This window comes from Neopsephotus bourkii, unplaced genomic scaffold (assembly GCF_033783945.1).
Source record: "Neopsephotus bourkii isolate Nb327-2 ecotype Australia unplaced genomic scaffold, CSIRO-AGI_Nbou_v1 NB_244, whole genome shotgun sequence".
NCBI classification, from domain to species: Eukaryota; Metazoa; Chordata; class Aves; order Psittaciformes; family Psittacidae; genus Neopsephotus; species Neopsephotus bourkii.
Window position 1 is genome coordinate 2,042,890 of NW_026900754.1, and position 26,793 is coordinate 2,069,682.

A 26,793-nucleotide genomic window follows, 5' to 3' on the forward strand; every position below is an offset into this window, starting at 1 on the left:
GGTGTACCTCACTGGGCTTCAAAAGTCCCATGTCAGTGGCAGTTTTCGTTTGATTCTCTAAATGAGGGATCTAATCCTGTGCCAGCTGCTAAGCTCCCTGGAGTTACAGGGTACACTCTGGTTTGTAGCTAACCAACACATTAATTAGCTCCTATTTCTAATAGCTTCAGAAAATGAAACTTGTTTTAAATGTGACAGTGGTGTGAGAAAATAGTCTGCTTTGAGTAGCAGATACTCACCCCTGCTGACAGAAGTGGAATGCAAATGCCTGCATCCTTATGTTTCTACAGGCTCCTCACACACTCCCTCTCTCTCACACGCACACACACAAGGATTATTTTCAGTCTTGTGTGGTATTTCAAGTGAAATCAATAGAAAGCCACTTTTAAGCCATTTTTTAGTAGAAAGCCATTTTTAAGAAACAGAAATCCAAGGAACCAATGCAGCTTTGGCAGAAAAGAGTGCAAATGTAGCATGAAACTGCACATACTGGAGATCTTAATACTGCAAATTACCTTTTCCTGAACTTGATTCAGATAGTTTAAATAGGGAAGATTGAATAATGCTGCTGTCTTATTAAACCCAGGTAGCGAGGGTTCACTTCCTAATTTTGTTTTGGCTTATCAGCATCATCATCACCATGCAAGGCTGCATCTCATTTATTTAGTTGCAAAGAATGAAGAACTGAGTTTGGAGGAGAGCCGACTTCTTAAAGAAAGAAAAAAAGTTAGTTGCTTCAGGCAACAGTCCTTTTGATCTGCTCATTAACACTTTTCAAATGTTCGCATGATGTGGGCATTAGGAAATGTCAGCACCAGAGCCTGAAGCCAGCTTGATGCGATCATATGCTCTGATATTGAGGGAAGAAGAGTGAAAGAACTGTCAACAGGGAACTGCCTTAAAAAAAAAAAAAAGGTGGGAGGGAGGAAGAATAAGGAAAAGGAGTCCACCTACCCCAACATCGACCTTACAGCAAGGAACACAGTCAGGACTGAGGCCCATCAAGAATGGAGTGCCCAAACCAGCTGAGGCTCATTGTGGAAGGGATTATGTGCTCATGTGGCTCCAGATACTCACTGTGTTCTGTCCATGACGCCTTTTGCCTCCCTCTCTCCCATTTGATTCTGAAGCATGGGAAGCTTACAAGGCTTGAGGGCTGCTGTTTTCTCCTTTGTTCCTATTCTTTGTCCCACAAAACCAGATGCTGCACTCTGCCAGGGAAGCAGAGTCAGAGAAGGTCCTGCCTGTCCCTGATTTGCTACCTCTCATCAAGGACATTAGCCCTGTATTAAACACTATTTCCAGAAAAGATAGGTAAGTTACCATCCCTTAAAGTAAGCATCAGAAAGGAACAGACTTAAACCCAAGGTGAGTGACAACCAAGGGATGTTTTCTCACAGCTCAGTGCTGCTTTGTGGAGATGTAGCTCCACACAAGAGATCAGCCCAGAAAGAACCCTGCCTTAATGCCACAGTGCATCCTTAGCACCCAATGTAGAATCTTCACTCTGTAATTGATTATAAAGGGTATCTTTTCCCATGAATTGGCTCCTACCTGAGATACCCCTCCAGAGCTCTGCATGTGTTGATGTAGACCTGTAATGTAAACTGAACTCCTTTCATTTGTAACAGGCACAGGCTGGTGCAGCTAATATTTTAATGTATTACACTATCATAACTATCAAAAGGACTGGAAATCAACCCTGTAGAACTATAGATCTGACCTTTTTTTTTAATGAACATCAAAAAATCCAGAAAGCACCTTACTGAATGTCATTACAGAGTCACCACTGGGAAGAGAATTCCTCCTCTCAAGAGGATGAAATACTGAAGTCACTTCTTACTGTAATGAAAGGAAAATGCACAGTATAGGAAGTTGTACTACAGCATGACTACTGCTAACAAGCACTGACTTGGGAACACTGACCAATATGAAGAGCATTTGGATTTTTTTCACTGCATGTGTAAACTTGATGCTGAAAAAAATCCCTCAAACATCAACTTGGCAGACGATGAAAACTGCATGCACAACTGAGTATGGTGTGATCGATTGCACTTCCAGATGCAAAAGACTGATTCTGGGCTAACATAAATTGAAGACACATGGATTATATTCTGACAGTCATATTCAGCTAGTGACAATCCCTACTAAGGTAAGTTGTACTGAGAGCTCTGACAAACTAGCCTAGTTGTAGCTGCTTTCTACAGTTGGAAAGTATAGAAACTAAGAAGTGTGACGACGGTCTATAAGTTCAGGTTACCTCATTATTTTAAACTAAGAAAATTGGAAGCTTTCTTCTTAGCGATTTTGAATTGCCCTTTTTTACAGAAGACTCGTGATAGAAAACAAAGTTGAAGTAAAACAGCTAACAGGCAAACTCCTGAGATTTGTGATGGGGCTGTACTTCAAAGAATGAGACAGAAGAGAGTCTTCTTATCAGAGGTGAGTTCATAGAGGACACAGAAACCCCAGACCATGAAGATGCAGATGGGAGCTAAGGACTTCTTGCCCTAGGATAGCCTGAGGTCTGACAGACCACACCCAAGGGCTTCATGGTCAGGAAAGAATCAGAAACGTGTTTTTCTGCTGTCCCCAAGACAAGATCAGGAGTACAGTGACACCCTGGAAACAATTTCCATTCCCCAAGTCCTCAGCACTGTCATTGAACTGGATGAATAATAAACATGCATTCTGATGAAGAGAGATGCAATGTATGCAAAGGATTATTAAGACAATACGGGATTTCTAACTTGAGAGCCCTTAATGGACTACAAATATCAATTTTAAGTGCTATTACTTCTAAAATATCCTTGATTTCAGGGTAACATGTTCATACCACTACAGCAAACAAATTCCAAATAATAAAAGGCTTTTATGGAAGACTTTTACAGAAATAGAACATGTGCTCACTCAGTAGAAAGCCAATGAGCATCACAGCAGCATGCTGGTGCTCGTTTCCCTGTGTGCAGGTCTCAGAAAGCCAGAAGCACTGCTAAGAGTGCAGCCCCCAGCGTTGAAGTTGGTCTCTTCTTCCATTTAGTGTGTACTGACAATGACAGAAACCTCCCTCAATAGACAGCGTATGTCACATGTAGCTCTCCTGTTAATTAACCTGTTTCCCATGGTATCTGTGTTTCCCAGCCTGAGTTTCCCTATGAGTTATCATCATGAGTCAGACATGCATTGACAATTTCCAACAGTCTTTACTCACCACTTTGCAGCAGAGGGGCCAGAACCACCAGAGCAGAGCAAGTGCCACTAACAGCAACAACACAAGAACAGCAACAAGCGCTGCTACTCCACTAGACTGAGAAGAAAGCAGAAAGACAACGTCAGTGGATGCTGCAAACAACTGCTGCCGGTATTCCCACTCACTCCAAAACGGCTTCATACTGAATGATACAAATCCCAAATGAGTAAGGCCCAAGTTGAAGAAAACAAAGTGTACACTGACTGCTAAGAAATGAGCTGTTGTTGGACCACAAACAAAGTAAGTCTCCTCCTGAGTCTGTGATGAAAGGTACCCTCCTTTCTGTGACAACACAGGTCTGTATGGATTGGTGGGTGGAATTTTAAGGAATCTCTCCTAACAATACATATCTAAGGCTTTTACGCTTATTGCCCACACACCTGGGGCATTCACATTGCATATGGGCAACACGGTCTAGTGTGAGGCTTCCCTGCCCATGGATGGAACTATATTATCTTATCCAACCAACTTATCCAACCCAAACCATTCTATGATTCTATATACAGCACACTGAATATCTGTAGTAGTGCTGTTTGAACCTGAACCCACCATCCTGAGATTTTCTGACCAAGTGTTACTGCTTCCAGCAATAGTGCTTTTAGTAAAGAAATGAGCAGCCCATCTCCCACCACCTCAAAACCACATCCTGTAGGCGCTTTTATTCTTACACTTGGTGTTTTGTGCTGCTGGCTGGTTTAGTACAACACTCAGAAAACAGTGCAACAGTGGCCTTGGGAAAAGAGAAGTTGTTTAGACTTCAGGTGGGGAAAAAGGAAGCTAATTATTTTAAAGTAAGAGAACTTGAAGCTTTCTTCTTAGTAATTTTTTAATTTTCCTTTTCCACAAAGATTTGTGGTAGAAAACAAAGTTGAAGTCACTAAGGCTGGTACACAGTGTTAGTAGTTCTGTCAAAGTGAAAGAGGTTGTACTGGAGATACACCATTACAAGTGGAAGGTGAAACTGAACTTTGTTCCAAGTTTAGAACAGGTTGCCCAAAGAAGTGATCAATGATCTATCCCTGGTAGTCAGCTTCAACAGGGCCTGGAGCAACCTGGAAGTTGCTAGTGGAAGGTGTCCTTGCCTGTGGCAGGGAGTTGGAACTGGATTATTTTAAGTTCCTGTGCAACCCAAACCAGTCTGGGATTCTGTGATTCTACAGTAAGTACACGTAGGTGCAGTGAGGCATACATGTTTACGAGAAACAGGTGGGATGCATGCCACAGTGCCTAGATGCCACGTATCTTTTGTTTGTTTTCACTGCAGCACCGCGTGTTTGCTAGGGGAGGCTATAACTTATAACTCATCTACACCAACCAGCCATCAGCTACTCAGCTATCAGAATTAGTGGAACAATTCCAGCAATGACCCATTTTTTGCAGTTGCCCATCTGCTACTATGGAAACAGCAGCTCTCCTTGTGTGGAGCTGTCTTTGCTGCAATGTGTATGAAAGGCAAAGAAAAAAATAAAAAGATGGTAAACAGAAGTACAACAATTTTTTTTGTCAATGCACATCTGCACTCTTTCCGTTTCCTGTTAGTGAAAACTTCTGCCTCACAAGAGTACAGCAAAGGAAAGACCCAGCAGTGTGGTAGGATGCTTTGCCTCGATGCTTTGTTTTTACCTATCTGGGCAATCTTAGTCATTTTAAGGGGGCACAGGGACAGACTGGACATGGACTAAGATAGAAGCAGCTAGTTTCCAGCGTCCTCCTATGACTGTATTGGCCTTACATTACCATGCCGAGAGGCTGCTTCAGCATGTTTTGGGGTAAGATTGAAATCCTTCTGAATGACAGAGCCTTTAAACAGAGAAATGTGATTCGGGTAGTATGGGTTTCTTCAGCTCTCAGTTCATTCAGGCTTTCTTCCTGCAGCTGAAGGGCTCAACTGACATGACTCTGATCTCTAAACTATTTAGGTTTTAAATGAACAGAAGAAAATTGTCATTTTTTCTCTTAGGTTAATTATCTACAAGCAATAAGGTGGAGATCTCAGAGCAGCCTTCCAGTAACTGCAGGGGGTCTACAAGGATGCTGGAGAGGACTCATTATCTGGGACTGTTGTGACAGGACAAGGGGTGATGGGTTTAAACTGAAACAGGGAAACTTCAGGTTAGATATAAGGAAGAGGTTCTTTACTGTGAGGGTGGTGAGGCACTGGAACAGGTTGCCCAAAGAAGAAGCAAATGCTTCACACCTGGCAGTGTTCAAGGCCAGGCTGGACAGAGCCTTGGGCAAAATGGTCTAGTGTGAGGTGTCCCTGCCCATAGCAGGGGTTTGGAACTGGATATTTTTAAGGTGCTTTACGACCCAAACCAATCTTTGATTTTATGATTCTATGACCAAATACTGTTGGAAGGATATATGCTGATGAGCAGCAGGTACTGTTCTGTATGTTCTGTGCCTGACAGAAAAACTGCAGTCAAGTCACTTATTAAATGAGACAGATTTCAAGAAACAGGGTATCCATGTGCATGCAGCACGCTTTCCAAACCTCCAGCCCTACGCAGTGGTCTGGTGTCAAACTGCAAACAGTTCACCTCTCTTGCCTACATAATACAGAAGACACAGGAAATTAATGGACAGTGGGAATGGGAGGTAAGAAATTGGATATATTACATTAGGAAAGTCACTGACTGCTAAGTATGTGGCTTATCCTAGAAGCTGTTGTTAACTGCTCTCTAAGCCTATGAGAAAACATAGCCACATGTTCACACTACCTTAAACCAAGGCTTAACTTAAGTGCTCCAGCCTGTGCTTTGACAAAGACTGTCTCCTCTAATTAACAGAGTTGAGAGCCTGCACTCCATATTTGGGCACCAAAGTCAGGTATGTAAAGTTATGTGGCATTAGTATCCTCCCATAGGATTATAACCACCTTCAATACCAGGCTGAAGTCTGAAGGTCCTGTCTACTCAGCTTCAGCCTGCTCCCACTGATCCCACAGCAGGTTGGAATGGGACTGTGCTGAAATGGGACCCCAGGTGACTGTCTCACACCTGGCTCTTACCAAATGATTATTGTTACAGTGAGCAAGTCTCTGATGGCATGGAAGCTTCCCAGTATTTTGAAAGCCTCAGCTGCACATTGTGCTAAAGTCATTTGTTGTAATATATTTAGCAAAATACAATTCCCAAGCTCCAGAAAAATACAAGCCCTGCCCAGACCACAAACACACAGACACTACTTGGATCTCACGGGCAGAGCCAGCTGAAGTACCCTGGGAGAGAAGACTTCCAGGGCTTTTCCTCTACTTAAAGAGTTCTGCAGATGGTCTAAATCAGCAATCCCTGAAGCAGCTAGCAAAACACATGCAACACCAGTGAGAGGAGAAACCCTTAGAGCCTACATCAGAAGGCAAGGCTAAAACTCCAAGCCTGCCACATGAGACATGGCTTTTGTGTGTTACTAGGAAGTCTCATATGATACATATAGCAATGCTTCACTTACATAGGGTCCTGCAAAAAAATCTGTTTTCCACCTTAATGGGAAGAGTTAAGGGAATTGTTTTATATGACTGCAGGAAAAAATCTTGCCTGTAACCCCCCCACACACACATGCTTCATCAGAGAACTTAACCAGCTGAAAACCCTTTGTTGTGTGTTATAGAACAGATTCTAAGCATGTGTCAAAATACAGAGAAAGCATCTTAGGACATATATATACATGAGCACTACACATTAAGAACTCTGGTATCAATAGAATTCTGTCTATTCTGTATGTGTCTGCACAGGTGTATTTGTAGTTGGGTGCTCCAGATGTCCACCAAGACTTGCCATGCGCTGAGGTTCTCTGCACTGAGAGGTTGTGCAATGATAAAGCCGAAAGCGAAACTGGATTTCAGGACTGACTGATGTTATCTGCTTACTTACACACTCTGAAGCTGTGATTGTTAAGGAGCTGGACATGAAAGATTGCCCTTCACTCAAACTCACCAACACTTCCAGAGTTCTGTAAAGAAAGAAAAACCAAGAATCAGCAGCCATAAAGCAGTCAGTAACAACACATATATGCTACACAGGCACTTGCCCATACAGACTATGCTCAACAAAGAACATTTTCCAAGAGAGGAAAATGGGGGTTGGGGATCTGAGCTGCTCTAGATGTCAGGAGTGACTTGGCTGCTACAGGGTTGGATCATGGGGAATTCAGAAACCAGTTTTGGGTACTGTGTTGAATCCTATTGGGAAATTGTCTGCTTGATAGACAGCTATCAGAGGACAGAAAAACCCTTCACTACTTTATGGGGCATAAATTACTCTGAAAAGTTTCACATCAAATCAGCTGAAGCTGAGCTGTAAAAATAACACTGTTTTGTCTGTTCCATAAGCAACTCTTTAGTCATAGCAGACATTATGGATAAAAATGTCGGATTAACTATAAATGGTCAAGACTTTCTATAAATAGTACTCAAACACTGCTTACAAATAGTATGTGGTTTACATTTTACAAATTAACCTTAGAAGAAAACAACACATGGTGCATGTTAAACATTAAGACGACTCTCCAGCTTCTCTGGCTTGGATTCCCAAGATTCAGACAGTTTATATTATGCATAGATGTAATTAAATAAAAAGATATCCATGAACTAATAATATGATTAATCATTTATACCATTCTTATATGTCATGATTTTTTATTCTGGCACAAACGCTTTTGTCAATATGGAGTTCAAAGCTATTTTAACTAATTTGGCTAATTTCTTTTTTCAGTTTTAGCAAAAATGAAGCAAGTTGTGTCCGCTAAACTAATCTTTAAATGATCTGTGTTATGAATAATTGATCTAACAGAAAGAATAACTCTCATTTATTTCTAACTATTGTTAGAAGAAGTGAATCAGAACAGATAAAAATAAAAAATTACTTCCGTTCCCTTCCAGCACACTAAATAAAGCAAACTATACCCAAACTTTCCTTGGTGATGAATTTTTTTTACACCTAATGCTTTTTCCCATGTTTTGCTTTGCCACTTCAGTGGGAAGTGCTGTGGGAAATTTAAGCACAACAACTTTGCCTGACTTAGGCTGAAGAACCCTCCTGATTGCAGTGCAGGAGGATCCCATGCTGTACCGTTTCTGGATAAGGGACTTAAGCACACGCTGTGCTGTTGAAAGACAGCCCAGATCCTGACAGGTGTCCCTGAGGAAATGTGTGTGATTAAGCTCTTCAGCCTTCTGGAGATGTGTGTACCATAAGCATATCATACTAAGCAGTCAAGTCGCTAACCTACAGCCCAGTTACACTGATGTGACTCACTCTGCTGGCCTGGGGTCACATCCTTCTGCACCCAGGTAAAAGCACTGCATCACCTATGACTAGGTGTAACTCCAGCACAGAATCATAGAATGTCTCAAGATGAAAGGGAGTAACAGAATTCAGTCCATAAATACTGAGGAATCCACAACACACACAAATAGTCTTGGATAGCAACTTTTCAGTTAAGCACAAATTTAGAGAGGAAAGATTAATCTCTTAAATATTTTCTTTTCCCCTATTAGCCTTGTTTTTTTAAAGCAAGACTCAGAGAAACATTCCATAGGCTGTGCACCAAGTTCCAAGAGCGGTTACTTCTGAGCAAGGGCATTCACTGCGGTCACATTTCATAGAATCATAGAATCACAGAATGTTTTGGGTTGGAAAGGACCTTAAGATCATTCAGTTCCAACTGCTGCCATGGGCAGAGATACCTCACAGTAGACCATGTCTCCCAAGGCTCTGTCCAACCTGGCCTTGAACAATGCCAGGGATGGAGCATTCACCACTTCTTCAGGCAACCTGTGCCAGTGTCACACCACCCTCACAATAAAGAACCTCTTCCTTACATCTAACCTGAACTCCCCATTTCAGTTTAAACCCATCTCCCCTTGTTCTATCACTACAGTCCCTGATGAGGAGTCCCTCTCCAGCATCCTTCTATGCTCCTTCAGATACGGGAAGGATGCTATGAGGTCTTCACGCAGCCTTCTCTCCTTCAGGCTGAACAGCCCCCATTTTCTCAGCCTCTCTTCATAAACGAGGTGCTGCAGCCCCTGACCATCCTCGTGGCCTCCTCTGGACTTGCTCCAACAGCACCATGCCCTTCTGTTGAAGACATCGGAACTGCACACAGTGCTCCAAGTTTCCTGAACATAAAAGCTGTTCAGCCCTTTACTTTGAACTTTCTGAAGTAATGGTGTGTGCTGTAGCTGGGATGACACTGATGGTTCAGAGACTGCTAGCATGGGAAGAACCCTTCCAACTGCTCTAAATCCACACATAGTCCACCACCCAATTTTGATTTTTAGATTAACATGTAACATTTTTTAAGAACTTAGTTTTTATATACCCCCTGCTTGACTTGATCTCAAATCCTATTTTAACTGTGTCTAAAACCATTGTAGGCTTTTCCTCAGCTCTTTTACCTTTTGTTGGAGCTATTTCTGTAGTCTACTGTTGGACAAAACTCCCACTGAAAGAAAAAGTAATTGTGCCTTCGCAGCAGCGAAGAACTGATAGATTTGGCCAGTAACATCTGACTGGAGCTGCTGACAGATACTGAGGCCAAATTTCCAAAACACATTTAGATGCTTGCTTTTTCCCCGTTTCATATTAAAAAAAAAAAAAATAAAAAAATAAAAAATGAATGTGAATCCTCGATCTCCCATGGGATTTTTTTCTGCTATCCAAGCAAATCCTTTTTGCTGCCTGGCAGTATCAACCTTGCCTCTGACCCATGTGTTCTTGTCAGTCGGCAATATCTTCTAGCATCATTCACCAGGTTTTTTACCCTCCAGCAGTTTGCTGATCTGTGTGATGTGCCATTACCAGTCCCAAACCTATGTGATTTGAAAGGGAGGGTGCATCAGTGGCTGAGTGCTGATGCCAGCACTAGCAGGCACTGTCTGAAATGTCGTCTACTCAGCATAGCATGTTTTTCATCTGAGCTACTAGGAGGCAAAACACATCTGAGAGTTCAGAAGAGAAGTAAATGGCTGTTGAGGCCTGTTCTCGCTATGCTACCAGTATCACTAAATGCTACTCACAGAATCATAGAATGGTTTGGGTTGACAAGGACCTTAAGATCATCCAGTTCCTACTCCCTGCCATGGGCAGGGACACCTTACACTAGACTGTGCCATCCAAGGCTCTGTTCATCCTGTCCCTGAACACTGACAGGGTTGGAGCATTCACCACTTCTTTGGGCAGCCTGTGCCAGTGCCTCACCACCCTAACAGTAAAGAACTTCTTACTTATATTTAACCTGTTTCAGTTTAAACCCTTCACCCCTTGTCCCATCACTACAGTCCCTGATGATGTTTAATTTCATGTTTAATTCATGTTTATGTTTCATTTTCCTGTATAACAAACCCTACATAAAGAAAAAACAAAACAAAAAAAACCAACAAAACAACAAACTGCTAAGTCCACTAGAATGATAATGGAAATTATTTCAAACAGATATTCTTAGAAGCCTATTTCCACATACCTTCTTCCCACATACCCATACAGCTCTTCAGGAAACAAACTCCCCCTTTTTGCAGCAATGCTTCCCATCCCCTACCTTGACTGGTTTGTCGGCAAAAATCTACATGCCCCCATGGCTTAATCTGGAGGTAGGTGTTCTAACTCGCTGAAGTACACATTTCAGTGTGTGAGACAGACAGCGTACCCTGGGAATTCCTGGATCTGTGACTTAGCTGTTGGACTTTCTTGGCTTCCTTAGAAAAAGCCCAGCTTTCAAGCCTTAACAGTCAACCCTGCTAAACTTCTCACACTGTTTCCTTCTTGTGCATTAAACCTTGAAGAAAAAGTCACTCTTTTTAATTCTACTTTCTCTCTGTTGTGCACCAAACTACATTCTCTTGATGCAATACGTATTATTTCCTTCAATTTTTAGGGGCAGTTCTCTCTTGCCTTTGTGTGGAACAGCTGAATGAGGCTTTTTCTAGCAGTGTTCTGTAGCTACCAGACTTAGTCTATTTGCCACTGTAAGCTCGATGAGTCCTGGCTGCAACATGCAACGTATGTCCAACTTAGTTATTATGAAAAGAAACTATCTTTTTAGATGGTCTTTGCTAGCAAATTGAGCAAAATGGGAACCTGAAACACATATGGATGAAACACTCCAGAAGACTTCTGTCTTCTACTAGAAAAAGCAGCTTTTAATTCCAGCCCCAGCAAAAATGTTTGCTTGGGTGATGTGCTGTCCGAGCCTGAGTGCTGCATTCCAGCTAAGTATTTTCCCTTGGATTTGGGAGAAAATGGCGTAGGGATGTCTGTAATCTATTCTCTTATGTGACCTGCCCGGGTGGTGTGCTGAGCAGGCATAGTCCCTGGGACACAACTCAGCTCTTTTCTGTAGTGTCAGAACATAGCTACAATCAGGCACCAGGCACTTGACAAATAAACAATTGCTTTTAGAGTGCATGTGTTGGTGAAAACAAATGCTCAGAAGTGCCACAGAAATCTCAGTTCGGCACAACTGACCAGGAAGAAACTTGCTATTAACTGAACAGTACTCCAGGTGGGGTCTGCTCTTGTGACTTCTGATGTCTTCAACATAAGAAGGAGCTGTTCGGGCAAGTCCAGAGGAGGCCATGAGGATGAGGATGAGCAGCAGCTCCCATATGAAGAGAGGCTAAGAAAATTGGTGCTGTTCAGCCTGGAGAAGCTGTGTGGAGACCTCGTAGCAGCCTTCCAGTATCTGAAGGAGGCCTAGAAGGATGCTGGAGAGGGACTCTTCATCCGGGACTGTCGTGATAGGACAAGGGGTGATGGGTTTAAAATGAAACAGGGGAAGCTGAAGTTAGATCTAAGCAAGAAGTTCTTTATTGTTAGGGTGATGAGGCACTGGCACAGGTTGCCCGAGGAGTGGTAAATGCTCCATCCCTGGCAGTGTTCAAGCCCAGGATGGACAGAGCCTTGGGCGACATGGTTTAGTATAAGGCGTCCCTGCCCGTGGCAGGGGTTTGGAACTGAATGATCTTAAGGTCCTTTCCAACCCAAACCATTCTGTTATTCTATGACACTGTAAAGTCTGCTCAGGCTGGTTCCTGAAGGCCAGTTCTTGAGATGGTCATTAAAATGGGGAGCATACCCATATTTTTAGGAGGTGCCATGGAGCAAGCTCCTGTCCCCCTCTAGGCCTGACTCTACTTCCAGTGAGGTCTACAGATCTGATACTCAACTCACAGCAACACCTCTGTACACCATTCTAGCCATACGCAGAAAAGGGCACCGACACCACAAGTGTCTGAATGAGAAGCAGGGCCACTGCTCATTGGATCCCGCTCGTTTCCAGTCCCTGGTGCCACCTGCCATTTCAGCGCTGTGGAGCTTTGCATTCTGCAAACCTTTAGCTGTCAGGCTGTCTGACAAATATCCCAAGCAACAGGCTCACTGAGCAAGCACATCAGCTATCAGAGCAGATACAGAACAACCGGTTTCCCTATCAGCTTCCATGCTGATACACTGCTACAGGGATGAGCTATTTCCTAGGAGCTGATCATACTCAGTTCTAAAAGCCACAGAAGTGAACTCAGACAGATAATTACCTCATCCTCAAAAGGATGAAGCTGTCAACATACAAAATCACTCCTTTCCTGAAACTGTCATGTCTGCAGGAGATAAGAAACACGTTTTTTCATTTCCTTAGCATCCACCTGTTTGAATAGCTATGTGTGCTGCTAATTCATAGAAACACTACCCCTTCAAATTTGGAGTTCCAAAAACTAGGTGTCCTATTTCTTCCACTCGCTCATTCACAAACATCCACAAGAAAGACATCTACATAAATACATCTATCATTTACTACTAACTGCTTACATGCGTGAGGCTTTTAGCTCAGTACTCTTGCATAAACCTGAAATACTTTAAAAATAAAATAACATCCAGCAGTGATTCTATTTTTTGGGCACCTTCATTTCCCACTGGTGACTATATTTCACAAATGCTGGGTTCCATCAGAAAAGCTCAAATCAGCCAACAGCTGAACCAGACCATGTCACAGCTAATGCTTGGAAATCTTGAGGGCCCTTTCTTCTATAGACTGGAGGAAAACCATTTAAAGGCTTATGAGGCTGCAGTAATTTTTCATTATAGGCTCAAGCTCCCGAGGGAAGGTGCAGCACAGGTTTTGGTCAGCCAGTCATAAGACCGTACCTTCAGTCTTCCTAGTGGAGTGGATCAGAAATGCTTCAGAAATGTCTCCACAGGCACCAAGTGCCCATGTGAGGCCCATGTTTGAACCCTTGCTGGGCTCTGTTTCATAGAACTGGTGACATAAAAGGCACAGCTATGCACAGAAGGGCAGACTGTTCCTAAGGTACAACAGACATTCTGACACAACCCTATTTCACAAGGGAGGGTTAGAGTGATACTAATTTCATACCCACACAGAAAAAAAAACAGATGTCAAGTTCTTGCAAGCTGCAAGAACACAGTATCTCCTCAAGTCAACCCCAGATAAAACTCACAAATAATCTGGAAATGTAAATGTTGATGTTGCTGTAGCAACCCAGGAAGACACCCTTCAGTGCCCAGCTAACACCTCACCTCTGCTGCCTGGCACATGCTACATGGGTCAAGGTGTGGTGTTCCCATGCTGTGCACACAAGAAGGGGAAGCAGGCGCAGAGGTTCTGATACCAGAGGCCGGTCCAGGCCTTCTTGCAGTTACACTCCAGAACACAAGGAGTTGATCAGCTTCTCTGTGCCTGACTTGAAAAACATAGCTGTGGGAACAAGCTTCCAAGGAAAGGCAAGGGCAGCCCTCCACGCTGATCCTCCAGAACACAGCAGTACCCACATCCAGCAGCTCTTTAAGGCTTTTAGCCAGGACGCATCTTCCTGCCTTCTGATCACTGCTACCACAGCGCTTGAGTAAAGGGGAATCAAATAGATGGCAAATAGAGCTAACAAACATGTGTAATTAACACGCTGTGCAGCTACTCACACACTCTCTTGTTTTTTATGTACCGCAGGTCTAATATGCAATTTTCCAGTGGTCTGTACTTACAAAGCTATTTCATTGTCATAGCAAAAACTGTGGGCTTTATTTACAGTTAATAGCCCTTGCTCAATGCAGAAGGCTAAATGCTGTCTCTGAAATATCACTTCTTGGATGGGAATCAATCCTGGAAAACTTAGTCTGACAAAAAAACTTTTAAAAGATGTTCTTATTTATGACCAAAGTTAACCACAAGAGTCTTGCAACTTTAAACTACATCAGCCACCACCCGCTGGCCATTCTAATAAATAATTTACCAAAAAATGTAACTTGAGAAGACCAAACAATTGCAATTCTTTCCTTCCTTTATGCCCACTGCTGCTGTACTGTTACAGAAGAGGACCATGGCCCAAGGCCATATGTAACTCCAGCTCTGGTCTAAAGAATTTCACACCGTGTGAAATACAGCTGACATTTCAATCCACAGTAACCTATTAGCAAAATATTCATTTGCTCCTTACTTTATGAGTACCCAATGAAAGGCTGCCATTTTATGAGCCATTAAAAAAAAATGAAAAAATTAAATAAAATTGTGAAAGGCATTTGCTGGAAGTAATAAATAATTTACCTTCAATTTTCATGCGCTGAAAATTAAACTGGCAACTGCTCAAGAAGTTACTAAAATTCTGGTGACAAAGGTATTTCAGAATCAAGTGCCAGCATTAAAATAGCTGAAACGCTGTACACAGTAGGAAGGAAGAAAATACAGCTATTATTTAAAAGGATGCCTTCCCTTAAAAAACTATCACCATAAATGAATATATAGGTATACTACACAGTTAATATTGGAAGCCAGAAGTAAGTGTATGTGTTCTAAATGTATCTGTACATAAAGAATGCACCTGTGTGTTTGCATACATCTACATGTCAACAGAAATCACACACTGGAAAAGCAGGAATGGGTGGGAAAGGGGGTTGGCAGAACTACCAATTAAGTGTAATTATTTGCATACCTATCACTTCACCCCTGTGTAATTTACTATCCCCTACACAACAGCCTGGGAGTACAAAGGGGTGCCACCATGACCATGTTTTGTTCTGATGCTTACTGGAAGGCCAGGGGAACTGCTGTAACTGCTGTAACTGACAATATCATGTTCAGGTTTTTAAGGCAGAAATATTCACCCTTGTTCACAGCAGGAGCAAATACAGGTGGAGGTGTCATTCAGTGCAAGTATTTTGTGGTTTACAGGTCGAAGGAAAAACTTAGTTGCCAAACAATATCCACCTCACCTCTGGAGGTAGACTGAGGCAGGCTCTCCCATTCCACCCCTCATTCCCTGCATGAAGGCTGAAAAGCAGCAGTAGTAGCACACCAGGGATACAACTCGTGCTCAGGTACAGGGTAGGAGAGATGGCTGCAGGACTCTGATGTTCTCAGTGGGGTCTGCTTTAGTCTCACTGTATGGACACAGAGGTTACATTTGACCAGCCTAAGTCTGAAATTGTTGGCCATTATTTGCTAGGGATACAGCTAACCTTATAGAACCATAGAATCACAGAATGGTTTGGGTTGGAAAGAAACTTCAGATCATTTAGTTCCAACCCCCTGCCATGGGAAGGGACACCTCACACTAGACCATGGCATCCAAGGCTCTGTCCAACCTGGCCTTGAACACTGCCAGGGATTGAGCATTCACCACTTCTTTGGCCTACCTGTGTCAGTGCCTCACCACCTTCACAGTAAAGAACTTCTTCCTTAGATCTAACCTGAACTTTCCCTGTTTAAGTTTAAACCTGTTACCCATTGCCCTGTCACTACAGGACAGAATCTTTACCCACAAATTCTTACCACCAAAGCACAGAGTATCCTTTCCCCTGTTCTCCGTTAACAAACACTCCAGGACCACAAATGTGACTCTCTGCATCTAGGAATACATTTATGGAGCAGGAGGAGGCCACACAAAGCCACACAGGAAGGCATTCAAGTCCATGCTTCTGGGTTTGCTGCTTTTCCTATATCAAAAGCTCCAGCTGCAGAAAGAACATGAGTTTCCCTGGAGCAGGTTTACAAGCTTGCCTGCCAAATATGCAGTGTGGTTCCACTGTACCAAGGGTCACACAGGAACCAGTTTATTCGAGATGATGGGAACTGTACTGGGATACAGTTGTTAACGTGCAGTTACAATAAATGGTCAGAGATTTTGGGGGTTTGGTAAAGAGTTAGTACAAACTCCTCCCTGTCTCCTTGGTGTAGCTTAGCAATGACATAAACGCAAACTATAGTTTTCTCAGGATCCCCTCTTGTTACCTCAGAACTATCTAGCTTTCTCAGCAGAATTTTCAACATGCTGCCTATATTTGCTTTCCACAGCAAAGAGACAGCAGTGCAGTGATACCTGAGTGCTTCAATGTGGGGAAGTGCCACTGAATCTGAAAAAACTGGGAGCCTGCAGTGCATTAGCTCAATCTCATGGAATCATGGGAACCTGCAGTAACAGGGTATGAAATATCATCATTATGTTAAGTTACTCTATTAATTCAGCTCCAGGTACTATGTCCACTGCATAATATTAAGCACTTAGTTCTGCTCACGCACTCTTTCTTAATGCTCTGGGAACACTTTGTGCCCTATTGAGGAACATGAAGGACTGCATTAGAAATTACTACTGATCTTAACATCAGATTCATATGTCTAAGGAGCCAGTTAGCCTATACAATTCATTGAGGATGTTACCATCTGTGAATAGTTCCCATTATAATCTAATTGTGTCAAACTAAATGTATTGCTAAAATATTTTCAGAAGTTAATATTTATAACAGACATTAAGCCTAATCCACCCTGTGAAGAGCATCCTTTACTTCTGTTTAGACTTCTTTTGCAGTGAAGCATTAGGTGTTTCTTAGCTTATCCATTTTGTATTTTTCTTTCCATGGGGTAAAAGAAATGCAGAAACAAAGGCTAAATTTAACTTACAATTGCTACTGAGTTACTAACTACCACAGCATTAGAAGGTCTCAATGTAGGATGTACATAGCAGTGATCCTGAGTTCTGGAATACATGTGTTGTAGGCAGTGTGACTGCTGGGTGGAAATAGGTCTGTGAGAGGTAGTAAAGTGCTGTGCTGGTCTGCTATGCCAATGCTGAACTCATGAGATCTGAAAATTGGTGCTAGCTTACCTCTAAATATTAGCTCATTGCATGCTTGGTTTTTTAATGCTTGCAGCATTAGAAAGAAGTACAACTGTGTCATCTTAACAATAAGTAAATGACAACTTCTTGTGTGGGAATGTAAATCTGGTTATCATTCACGCCCAGCCCCCACTGGCACACATTTCCAAAGGCACTCACATGCCTCCTTTGAGAGAACTAATGATACTCTATCAGCTCACTTTCTATTTGGTTATTTATTTCATATTTGCTTGAAGAATCGGGCCAATGTTTTCGAAAGCACATTTAACTATACCATATGCCTACTTAAATCATCCCTATCAAACAACTTGTAGGATGATGCTCTGGTTCATTCTGTTCTGTTTTCCCTTCCTTCACAATGTGTTTATGTATATTTATCCAATTTGTTCTGTTCCTCATGCCAAATTGCAGGTTTGAGATTTCAGCTATGCAAGGGCAGCTGTGCTATTGTTGATGCCTTACAAAACAAAGGTCACAGACTGAGACCTTATCACTAGAGCTACTGGCAGCTGCATGTTAACCACTAAGGGATAGGCATGAAACAATCAGGGTTCCTTGACCCTCAGAAATAGGAATAAAACTTACCTTGCCCTCTAGTAGTCAAGAACTCAAGTCTCCTGTTTTAAGAACTGACCAATCCCTCAGGGATCGGTGTTGGGAGCGGTCTTGTTTAACATCTTCGTCGCTGACATGGACAGTGAGATTGAGTGCGCTCTCAGCAGGTTTGCCAATGACACCAAGCTGTGTGGTTCAGTTGATACGCTGGAAGGAAGGAATGCCATCCAGAGGGACCTTGACACGCTTGTGAGGTGGGCTGATGCCAACCTCATGAAGTTTAACCATGCCAAGTGCAAGGTCCTACACCTGGGTCAGAGCAATCCCAGGCACAGCTACAGGTTGGGCAGAGAAGAGATTCAAAGCAGCCCTGCGGAGAAGGACTTGGGGGTGTTGGTCGATGAGAAAATGAACATGAGCCAGCTTCAGTGTGCGCTTGCAGCCCAGAAAGCAACCATATCCTGGGCTGCATCGAAAGGAGAGTGATCAGCAGGTCAAAGGGGGTGATCCTGCCCCTTTATTCTGCTCTCGTGAGACCTCATTTGGAGTATTGTGTACAGTTCTGGTGTCTTCAACATAAAAAGGACATGGAGCTGTTGGAACAAGTCCAGAGGAGGGCCACGAGAATGATCAGGGGACTGGAGCACCTCCCATATGAAGATTGGCTGAGAAAGTTGGGCTGTTCAGCCTGGAGAAGAGAAGGCTGCGTGGAGACCTCATAGCAGCCTTCCAGTATCTTAAGGGGGCATATAGGGATGCTGGGGATGGAGTCTTCATTAGGGACTGTAGTGGTAGGACAAGGGGTAATGGGTTAAAACTTAAACAGGGGAAGTTTAGCTTGGATATAAGGAGGAAATTCTTTCCTGTTAGGGTGTTGAGGCACTGGAATAGGTTGCCCAGGGAGGTTGTGAATGCTCCATCCCTGACAGTGTTCAAGGTCAGGTTGGACGAGGCCTTGGGTAATATGGTTTAGAGCGAGGTGTCCCTGCCCGGGGGACAGGGGGGGTTGGAACTTGATGATCTTAATGTCCTTTCCAACCCTAACTATTCTATGATTCTATGATTTGTGCAAATCAGCCTATTGCAAAATATCCTGCTGTTTAATTTAGTGACATAATCCCTTCCTCTGCCTGGGGAAGGAGGAAAAACCCTTTAAAGAGCCCCATCTGAAAAAGAGAAAATCTGAAGAAATCAAAATGACGGCACAGCTGGGAAGAATGCTCTCTTCTGCATGTAACTAATATTAGCTTTTCTCACTTCTGAAATGGATATGAAATGCCAGCTGTTCCAGCCAAAGAAGTTACGGACTACATAAGGAAGTAGGCTGCCCTGAGATGATTCTTTCTTTCAGAAGAATGTTGTTTCCAAATTTAGCTCACCAGCTCCAAGTAACAACACAGCAGGGTGGCACTGCCCCAAATACCCTTTGCTAAGAAAGATCAATCTGCAAGGCTTGTGAATTCACAACTATTTGCCCCTTGGATGGCATGACATACTATTATTGCTGCTGCTGCCTTTCAGACGAGAAGCAGAGAGTCCAAAGTTCTTTAAAAGGGTGTTTCTTAAAGCTACATGTAGCCTATGAAATGGGAAAGTCCAGTGAATGCAATAGCTGGAGCAGACTAACAAGATGAGGCTCATGTCCACAGCCATGAGACCATGCAGCTGCCTTGGAGGCTGGCTGGCTAAGGCTACTTCACCTGTATGCAGTTAACTATTTAAAAGAGAGCACCAGGGAAACATCACATCTGTCACTCATACACAGGCAGAACTTTCACCCATGGCAGGACCAGATGTGTTCATTCGAAACGTACTAACTAGCTACTTAATGGTTAGAATTATTATCCATTAGTTCATTGCGCAAACATACTAAGTATCAGCCACCTCACAAAGCATCACTTCTTTAACATTGCTTTTACTACTTTAGAGTCATTAACAACCGCAGGAAAAAGGAGGGGGAAAAACAGAGATCCCACAAAGAAGCTGCAGGAAAAAAAACAGATAAGAAATCAGATCACTGCTCTAATGAAAATGGCAGTGCTCCAGGGAACTGCCTTCACTATGTGCTTCCTAATACTGCAAGTACACTAGCACATGGGAGGAAGCAGGAAGACTGTAAGGACCTACAGGTGTTGGCAAAACCAAGTGAATTAACAGTGGAAAAAGTTTTTCCTTGAACTTGAAAAAGAATGGCTTCACTGCTTCTGCATGTACTGTAATATCCCTGAATATGCCCACGCTTTCATGGCCTTCCCCCTGCATCACAAACTTGAAAACATTGCTGGCCTATGTAACATGCTCTTGTTCCCCAAGAGATGAAATGTAAAGGTGATTTTTAAGTTTCTGGCTCCCAGGTTCATGTCACACAAGCACTGGATGGAGCAAAGGCATCATAAGTTCTATCTTCGGGCTAGTGGGGACCAGGGCGGAAGAGTTGAGGTACTTTGTTAGAAGCCTGCCTTGACACAGCCATTTTGTAGAACACCTTTCAGCTGCTCCTGAATGGGAGCAGCTGTCTAGAAACCAAATAAGGTAATCCGCAGGATAGAACCCATAATCCATCCACCTTCTTTCGTGTGTTTATGATCTTCCTCTTAAGTCTGGTGCTGGTATTAATAAAAATGACACTTTGAAACTGGAAAGCGAGACTCATGAACCACTGTCACAGAAACATCTTTCACTCAAAGCACCTAGAACTAAATACGACGTGTGTGCTTTCTCTTCATACTGACAGATTGTTTCCCAGGGAGGCAGAAATCTAGTGCAAGACTGCCAGTGACAGCTTAGGTGTGAATTCCCGGGCTTTCAGCTTGTCTTAGCTTTTGCCTGCATAGCTGCTGTGAATAAAGTTCAAAGCCCCTGAAGTAATGAGCAGGAACTATTTGGTGCATCCTGTAAACTGCAGTTGAGTATGTTTTATATAGACTCTCCTTGTGCTGTTTTAAACTGGTTTTAATTTACTTTGTCAGAACCCATGAAACTGGGCTTACAAGTCTGCTTCTCCAACTGCCCAGAACTACAAGCTCTTCCAGAAGACAGGCCTTGGCTTTCCTTTAGCCCCTGTTGAGAGATGCTCTCAAAGTTATGTCTAACTTGAAGCTCATGGCTAATTCCCACTGTCCTCAACCCTCAGCCCTGCATGTAACCCCACAGCATAAAGCAGAGCAGTTAACTCTGCCCTAAAGCTGTACTTGGAATATTAGGATCGTATTATCAAAACTTTGGCTAAAGAATGATAAAGCTCTTGCCTGCATTCAGGCTATCACAGGCTACAAGAAAAGGTATAAAAGGGAAAAGAAGTGGAGCTTGCTTTAGCACTAGCTCAAACAAAAGTAGACAGAGGACAGGTGATGTGAACAGTCAAATATCAAGAGCCAGACAGCATTACTGAATATTACAGGACTGACTTGATGCTGTGGAAAAAAAAAAAACAACTGATTTTCTGCAAGTGAAACAGAACCTAAAAAAAGAAAAAAATTATTTTCATGTGTAGAGAAGCTGAGAAACCTCTTAAGAGGAAGACATGTGCATGCAATAGGTGTTAAGCTAATTCCCGAAATAGATTACTTAAAGCCTGGTGGTGCCACATAAATTAAGGAGGAGGTTACTTGTTTCTTCCCTCACCTTTTTATCCCAAAAGTCTAAGAGATAATAGCGATGCTGTAAGACAGGATCAAAAGAAAATAAATTATAAACCAGAAGCAACAACAGCAAAAAATTACTGTCTAAAGACCTGAGAAGTGACAGTGCAGAAACCACAAAATGATGGTGGTGGTTCTGCATTCCCTCTGAGCTGCCATCCCATTCACAACCTAGTGCCAAACAAGCCAAGTAGCTGTTGTCAACAGAAGAACAAAGACTCTAATGACACAGGCTCCCCCTGTGAGAAATCTGGTTAATAGCTAAATAAAAACATGTCTCCAGGAAGCAGTTGCAGCTTCAAAACATAAAGCTATGTGCTTAGTCCTAGAGATCACTTCCCATTATGCTTTCTTTCTAGGACAAAAATCCTTAGTTTTCTTACACTTGCAAGAGTCTGAGCTATTGATTCTCTCGTTATGTTCAGATTCTCATAGGACTTGCTCAGTAAGGTTGATTTTTTCCTTCAATAACTCCTTTTATGAATGTGGGATAGAAAGAGCATTTAAAGTGACTACTAAACTTGTGCTATTGCCAGGAGCTCTTACTATTACCAATACATTTAAAAAAAAAACAATATATGATGCTGGCTAACTGGTTAAGACGTGTTGTTGCGTGCTTTGTTTCAACTGAACTGCGTGCTGGAGCTTGAAGTCAGCTACTTTGAAAACTGGAGGCAACTCAGAATTTGGGAATACAGGCATAGTCATCTTCCTTTCTACCACACAAAAAGTAATTCTTATTTAATCACAGTATCACAGTATGTTAGAGATTGGAAGGGACCTCAAAAGATCATCTAGTCCAATCCCCCTGCTGGAGCAGGAACACCCAGATAAGGTTACACAGGAACGTGTCCAGGCGGGTTTTGAATGTCTCCAGAGAAGGAGACTCCACAACCTCCCTGGGCAGCCTGTTCCAGTGTTCTGTCACCCTCACTGAGAAGAAGTTTCTTCTCAAGTTTAAGTGGAACCTCTTGTGTTCCAGTTTGTACTGCTCTTTAAGTGCCAGCAGCTGTTCATGTTGGACAGGATGTAAGAAGGAATATATATGCAAGCTGAAGCCAACATGATTTGAATAGAGGGCAGATCAGGTCATTAAAAAGCAGTCATGCAGACTGTACCATCTCTACACACAATCTAGCTCCAAATTCAACTAACTGAGAGCTTAAGTTTGGGTTTTTCTTTTTTGGCTTTATTAGTCCTTAAGTTTACAAGTCCAAGGAGGAAGACACTGCCCAAATTTATCCCCGGGCACCCCTCAGGTAGTCAAGTGCCATTCACTGCAATGGGGTCAGAATATCACTCAGGTGAGAGATGGAAACCATGTGATACTTAAATGAGTGATCCCACTTGACCTGATGTTTGCCCTTCTGTTGGTCATCTGAAACACATCACCAACTTTCTGTACAGCTGCTTGGATAGCTTAGTCAGTGTGTTTCATGTTGAGAAGCTTGTATACCTTGTTGGATCAAGGTGGAAAGACTCACCTCAGTTTACGAGCTAATCTTAGAGCAACCACTGTATGAATTCAGGTGGAGGTGGAAGGTGAAGGTGGATGGATGAAGGTGGAAGATGGCCAGCAACACTGCAGTTGCATTAAAAAATAAACCTCTCTAGTTCTCTGAAACATTTTAAGAACAATGTTAATTCTTTGCCTCTTGCACTTTTAACAGTTCCCCACCTTGCTTAAACCTAACCTTTCTTGCTTTCTTTAGATGAGCATCTGCACAAGATCAGATTGGGTTTTTTTCGGTAGGCACCAGCAAATCCAAAATTTTACTGTGATAATACAATGAGAAAGTAGTGATCAAACAAAATGAGGTAGGTAGTAGTAAACATGTAAATATCAACCACAAATACTTCAGTAGAATAGCACACTGCTGTGCTAGTTTAAACTTTTATTATTGTCATCCACTCATCAAATAAAAGACAATTTGTAAACCTTCAGTAAGGAAATGTATATTGTTCTGATAGCCTCTCCACTGAAGGCAGAAGGGGTTTTACCACTGGCTTGGAGGAACACAAGCCATCTGTTTGTGAAGTCAAGCCTACAGAACTATTTTTGGGAAGTCTAGTCAAGGAACTTAAAAGCAAAATGAAGAAAACAAAAGGGAAGTAGCACAAGAACGCAGACTTCTAAAACTAGACCTGTTTTTCCTGTACTGCTTTTCCAAAGAGACAAGGGCTTTGTTTTCTTTCCCAAATACACTAACTCAAGAAACATTAAAAGTAATGAAGAGGTCAAAGAAAACTGATTCAGTTTGACTCCCTTGTGCTGTGTCAGGACAGCAAATTCAAGCCTGCACTAAAAAGGGGAACTGATTTTCTCAAATATTCTTCAAACTCTAAAAATGTGGCTTTTAAATGGTCAATGCAGTAGAATCTGAGTCCTTATTAATAAACCAGGTTAGCTGTAACGTCCCACTTCCTCTCACAATATGTAAGAGATATCTCAAAGTACATGAAGCAAAGCAATTCAATTTGCGTTTGTCTCCTCATGTTCCTTCTGCAGAGTGTACCTGGTGCTTGTATTTATAAAGTATTTCAGTACTTTCTGACACTTTTTATAATGCATAGGTTGCTCATGTAAGAGTCCCAAGTAATTCTCATCCGTTAGCTCGATCAAGGGCCTTTTAAAGAGGGCTGGGTTTGTAAGAAGCCTATGTAATTTTGCACTTCAGAAGTGGATCGATAACAAAGTATCCAAAATGGCACCAGCAGCATAGTTACACTGTCACATAACCTGAGGATACCCCATGCACCTGCTACACAGTACTGTGAGAAAGTGGGTTTTGAAAAGAACACTTGGTTAAATCTACAGCTGTCATTTTACAAGCTCTGAACTAAACACAGCCAGCAGCAGAAAAATAAGTAAAAAAACACAATGAACTATGTGCAGGAGACCAGGGGTTTACCAACAGGCATTTTACCTATTCCTCATGGGGTTTTGTTCTGTATGTGTAAACTGCAAATGGATCAGTCAACAAGAAATATCTCCGATTAGAAAAATAGAATGAAACCTGTTAAAGGAGTCTTTACCCAGAAACTAAGCTGCAGGCTTAGAAGTCACAAAGCTAACAACTTTGGTTGTTCTGTTCTTAATTCCACTTTAAAAAGCACTAGAAAAAGAGCAGACTAGTTGTTGCTATGTTAGTGACTAATATTAGCTCCGCTACAAAAGGTATTACTGGGAGTTATCCAGCAACAGTCTGAGCTGTGCCAATGGAAAGTCAGGAGTTCAAGTAAGTACGTATCTCTCATAGCTGTCGGTCTCCTGCACAGCAAACTGTTTAGCCCAAAGCCAGAGCTACTTCAGTATCATGTAATGGAAGTAAATTTCACATACTAACTTCTGAACAGATGTGGTTTTTTTTTTTTTTCCTGTGAACCTGTACAACTTGATGTGTATTGTTTATGCATCCTTCCTCACAAACACTGCTGAGAAGACACATGCTTGATCTACACTGTAATTGCAATACAGTGAGTAGTCTATTTCAGTAATGCCTCACAGGCCAAACAAGCTCTTCATAGAGTAAGAAAAATGCAGCATGTTCAAGTAACTTCCATTATATAAGTATTGCATCTGTATAAATATATAACTTCCATCGATACAAATATTCCATGTGTTTCATATTCATTTGGCAGGATAGGCTGTTTACATACCCTCAAATTAAAAGTGTGTGGAAAACCATTTACAATTTTAGGTCCTGAGGTGCTTAATACTGGGGGCCTAATTTGCTCCTGTTCCTCAGCTGCAAGGTCAGCCCACTGAGGAGGGGTTCCTTAACCTGACTGATTTACATGGTTCTGATGACAAAATGAGTTCTGCTAGAGCTGCACATAGTGCTGATGTACTTCAGCTAAGTCAGCAGTTTGTTAACAGCTCTCTTGTGCCCTTGCCAGACAACCACATGTAGCTTAACTCGACCAAAAACAGTGCCACTGCACTGGTTAATACAAACGCACACGGGTCTAACAAAGTCCTACTGTACATAAGACAAGATGGACGTTTTGTATAGCTATGTAAAAGGCATCTTGAGTATCAGGAAAGACTTAACAGTGTGAAAAGCTCATGCCCTTCCTCTGCTTTCCATGTAAGTCTTCTCTGTGTTTTCACTATGCTTCCTACTGGAATAGTATTAAGCTTATCCCAAATAACTCTGAGAAGAGCTAGTTGCAAAACTAAGAGAAAGTCAACAGCCCAAAAGCCTTTGCCCTGCTACAGGGCCAGGTTCTAACATGGTATTTTTTCATTAGCTTTACTGATTTCACAAATTCGAATCCTGAAGTTTAAGTGATCTTAAAAGGCTCAGGGCATGTCTGAATTTGAGAAGAGGAGGGAAGGATTAGTTCTCAATGGGCCAGAAGTAATGCGCAGCCATGGCCAGTGACACTTAGAATAAGGCTAGAGCTGCAATTTAGCCACAGTGCTGTTAGAACATTACGTCAGCGCCTCATGTTCTCATTACATGTTGAGCAGTGGTATACATCTTGACATGTAATTTTAATAACAGCTTGTAAGTGTCAGTGATAATGTAATCTATTTAACAATGAGCTTAAAGATTATCCAGAAAGTGTATATTCTGCTCTGTTAAAACAGCTAATCTGCATAAAACTTATGACAAGCCAGACCTTTTCAGTGTTTAATAAACTGGCTGAATATTCATTTTTAAGACACTGTCTAAATCAGTTTGGTCACAGATGACTATTTAAAGCCCACTCCAAAGGTGGTAAATACACCAGGGAAATAACACAACTATCAGGGAAAAACAAATGCAACAACAAACCACCTCACATAGACCAACAAAAGGCTGCATTCAGCCAAACACACCCCCCCCCCCCCAATTAACATCAGCAATAATGGCTCTAATTCTAACAAAACAGAGGGTAACATCTGATTCAAGTACTTACTGCCCACTTTTGTACAGGATTGGTGCAGGGCAGAGCAAAAAATCAGATTCCACGGTTTTTGGTCTTTCATCTGAAAAAAAAAAAAAATAAAAAATCCACCAACAATCACATGAGCTTAATACACCATGCTGCTTCAATGAGAAGTTGATGTGTGCATATGTTGTAAAGTCTCTTCCCTTCTCAGTACTGGTTTGGAAATGACTGGAGCTTGCAAGCAAGCAGGGCCAAGTCAGGGAATAAAGCTGCTGCTTTTCAGTAGCTGAACCTTGAAAACAGAAACACAGAGTTGGCTTTAGATGTGGGTGTGAGCCATTTTATGC

The 26,793-nt window shown here is 42.3% G+C and overlaps 1 protein-coding gene across 2 annotated transcripts in view; it reads right to left on the reverse strand.

Annotated features, from left to right (window-relative positions):
* ANTXR2 (ANTXR cell adhesion molecule 2) overlaps positions 1 to 26,793 on the reverse strand; it is a 102,769-nt gene that overhangs the window by 40,776 nt on the left and 35,200 nt on the right. For both annotated transcript variants that reach the window (XM_061345866.1, XM_061345867.1), the window contains exons 10-12: positions 26,474 to 26,543; positions 7,123 to 7,201; positions 3,212 to 3,307 (exon numbers count right to left, since the gene is read on the reverse strand). In XM_061345866.1, the coding sequence (XP_061201850.1) occupies positions 3,212 to 3,307; positions 7,123 to 7,201; positions 26,474 to 26,543 (245 nt within the window). The remainder of the gene's footprint in view (positions 1 to 3,211; positions 3,308 to 7,122; positions 7,202 to 26,473; positions 26,544 to 26,793) is intronic.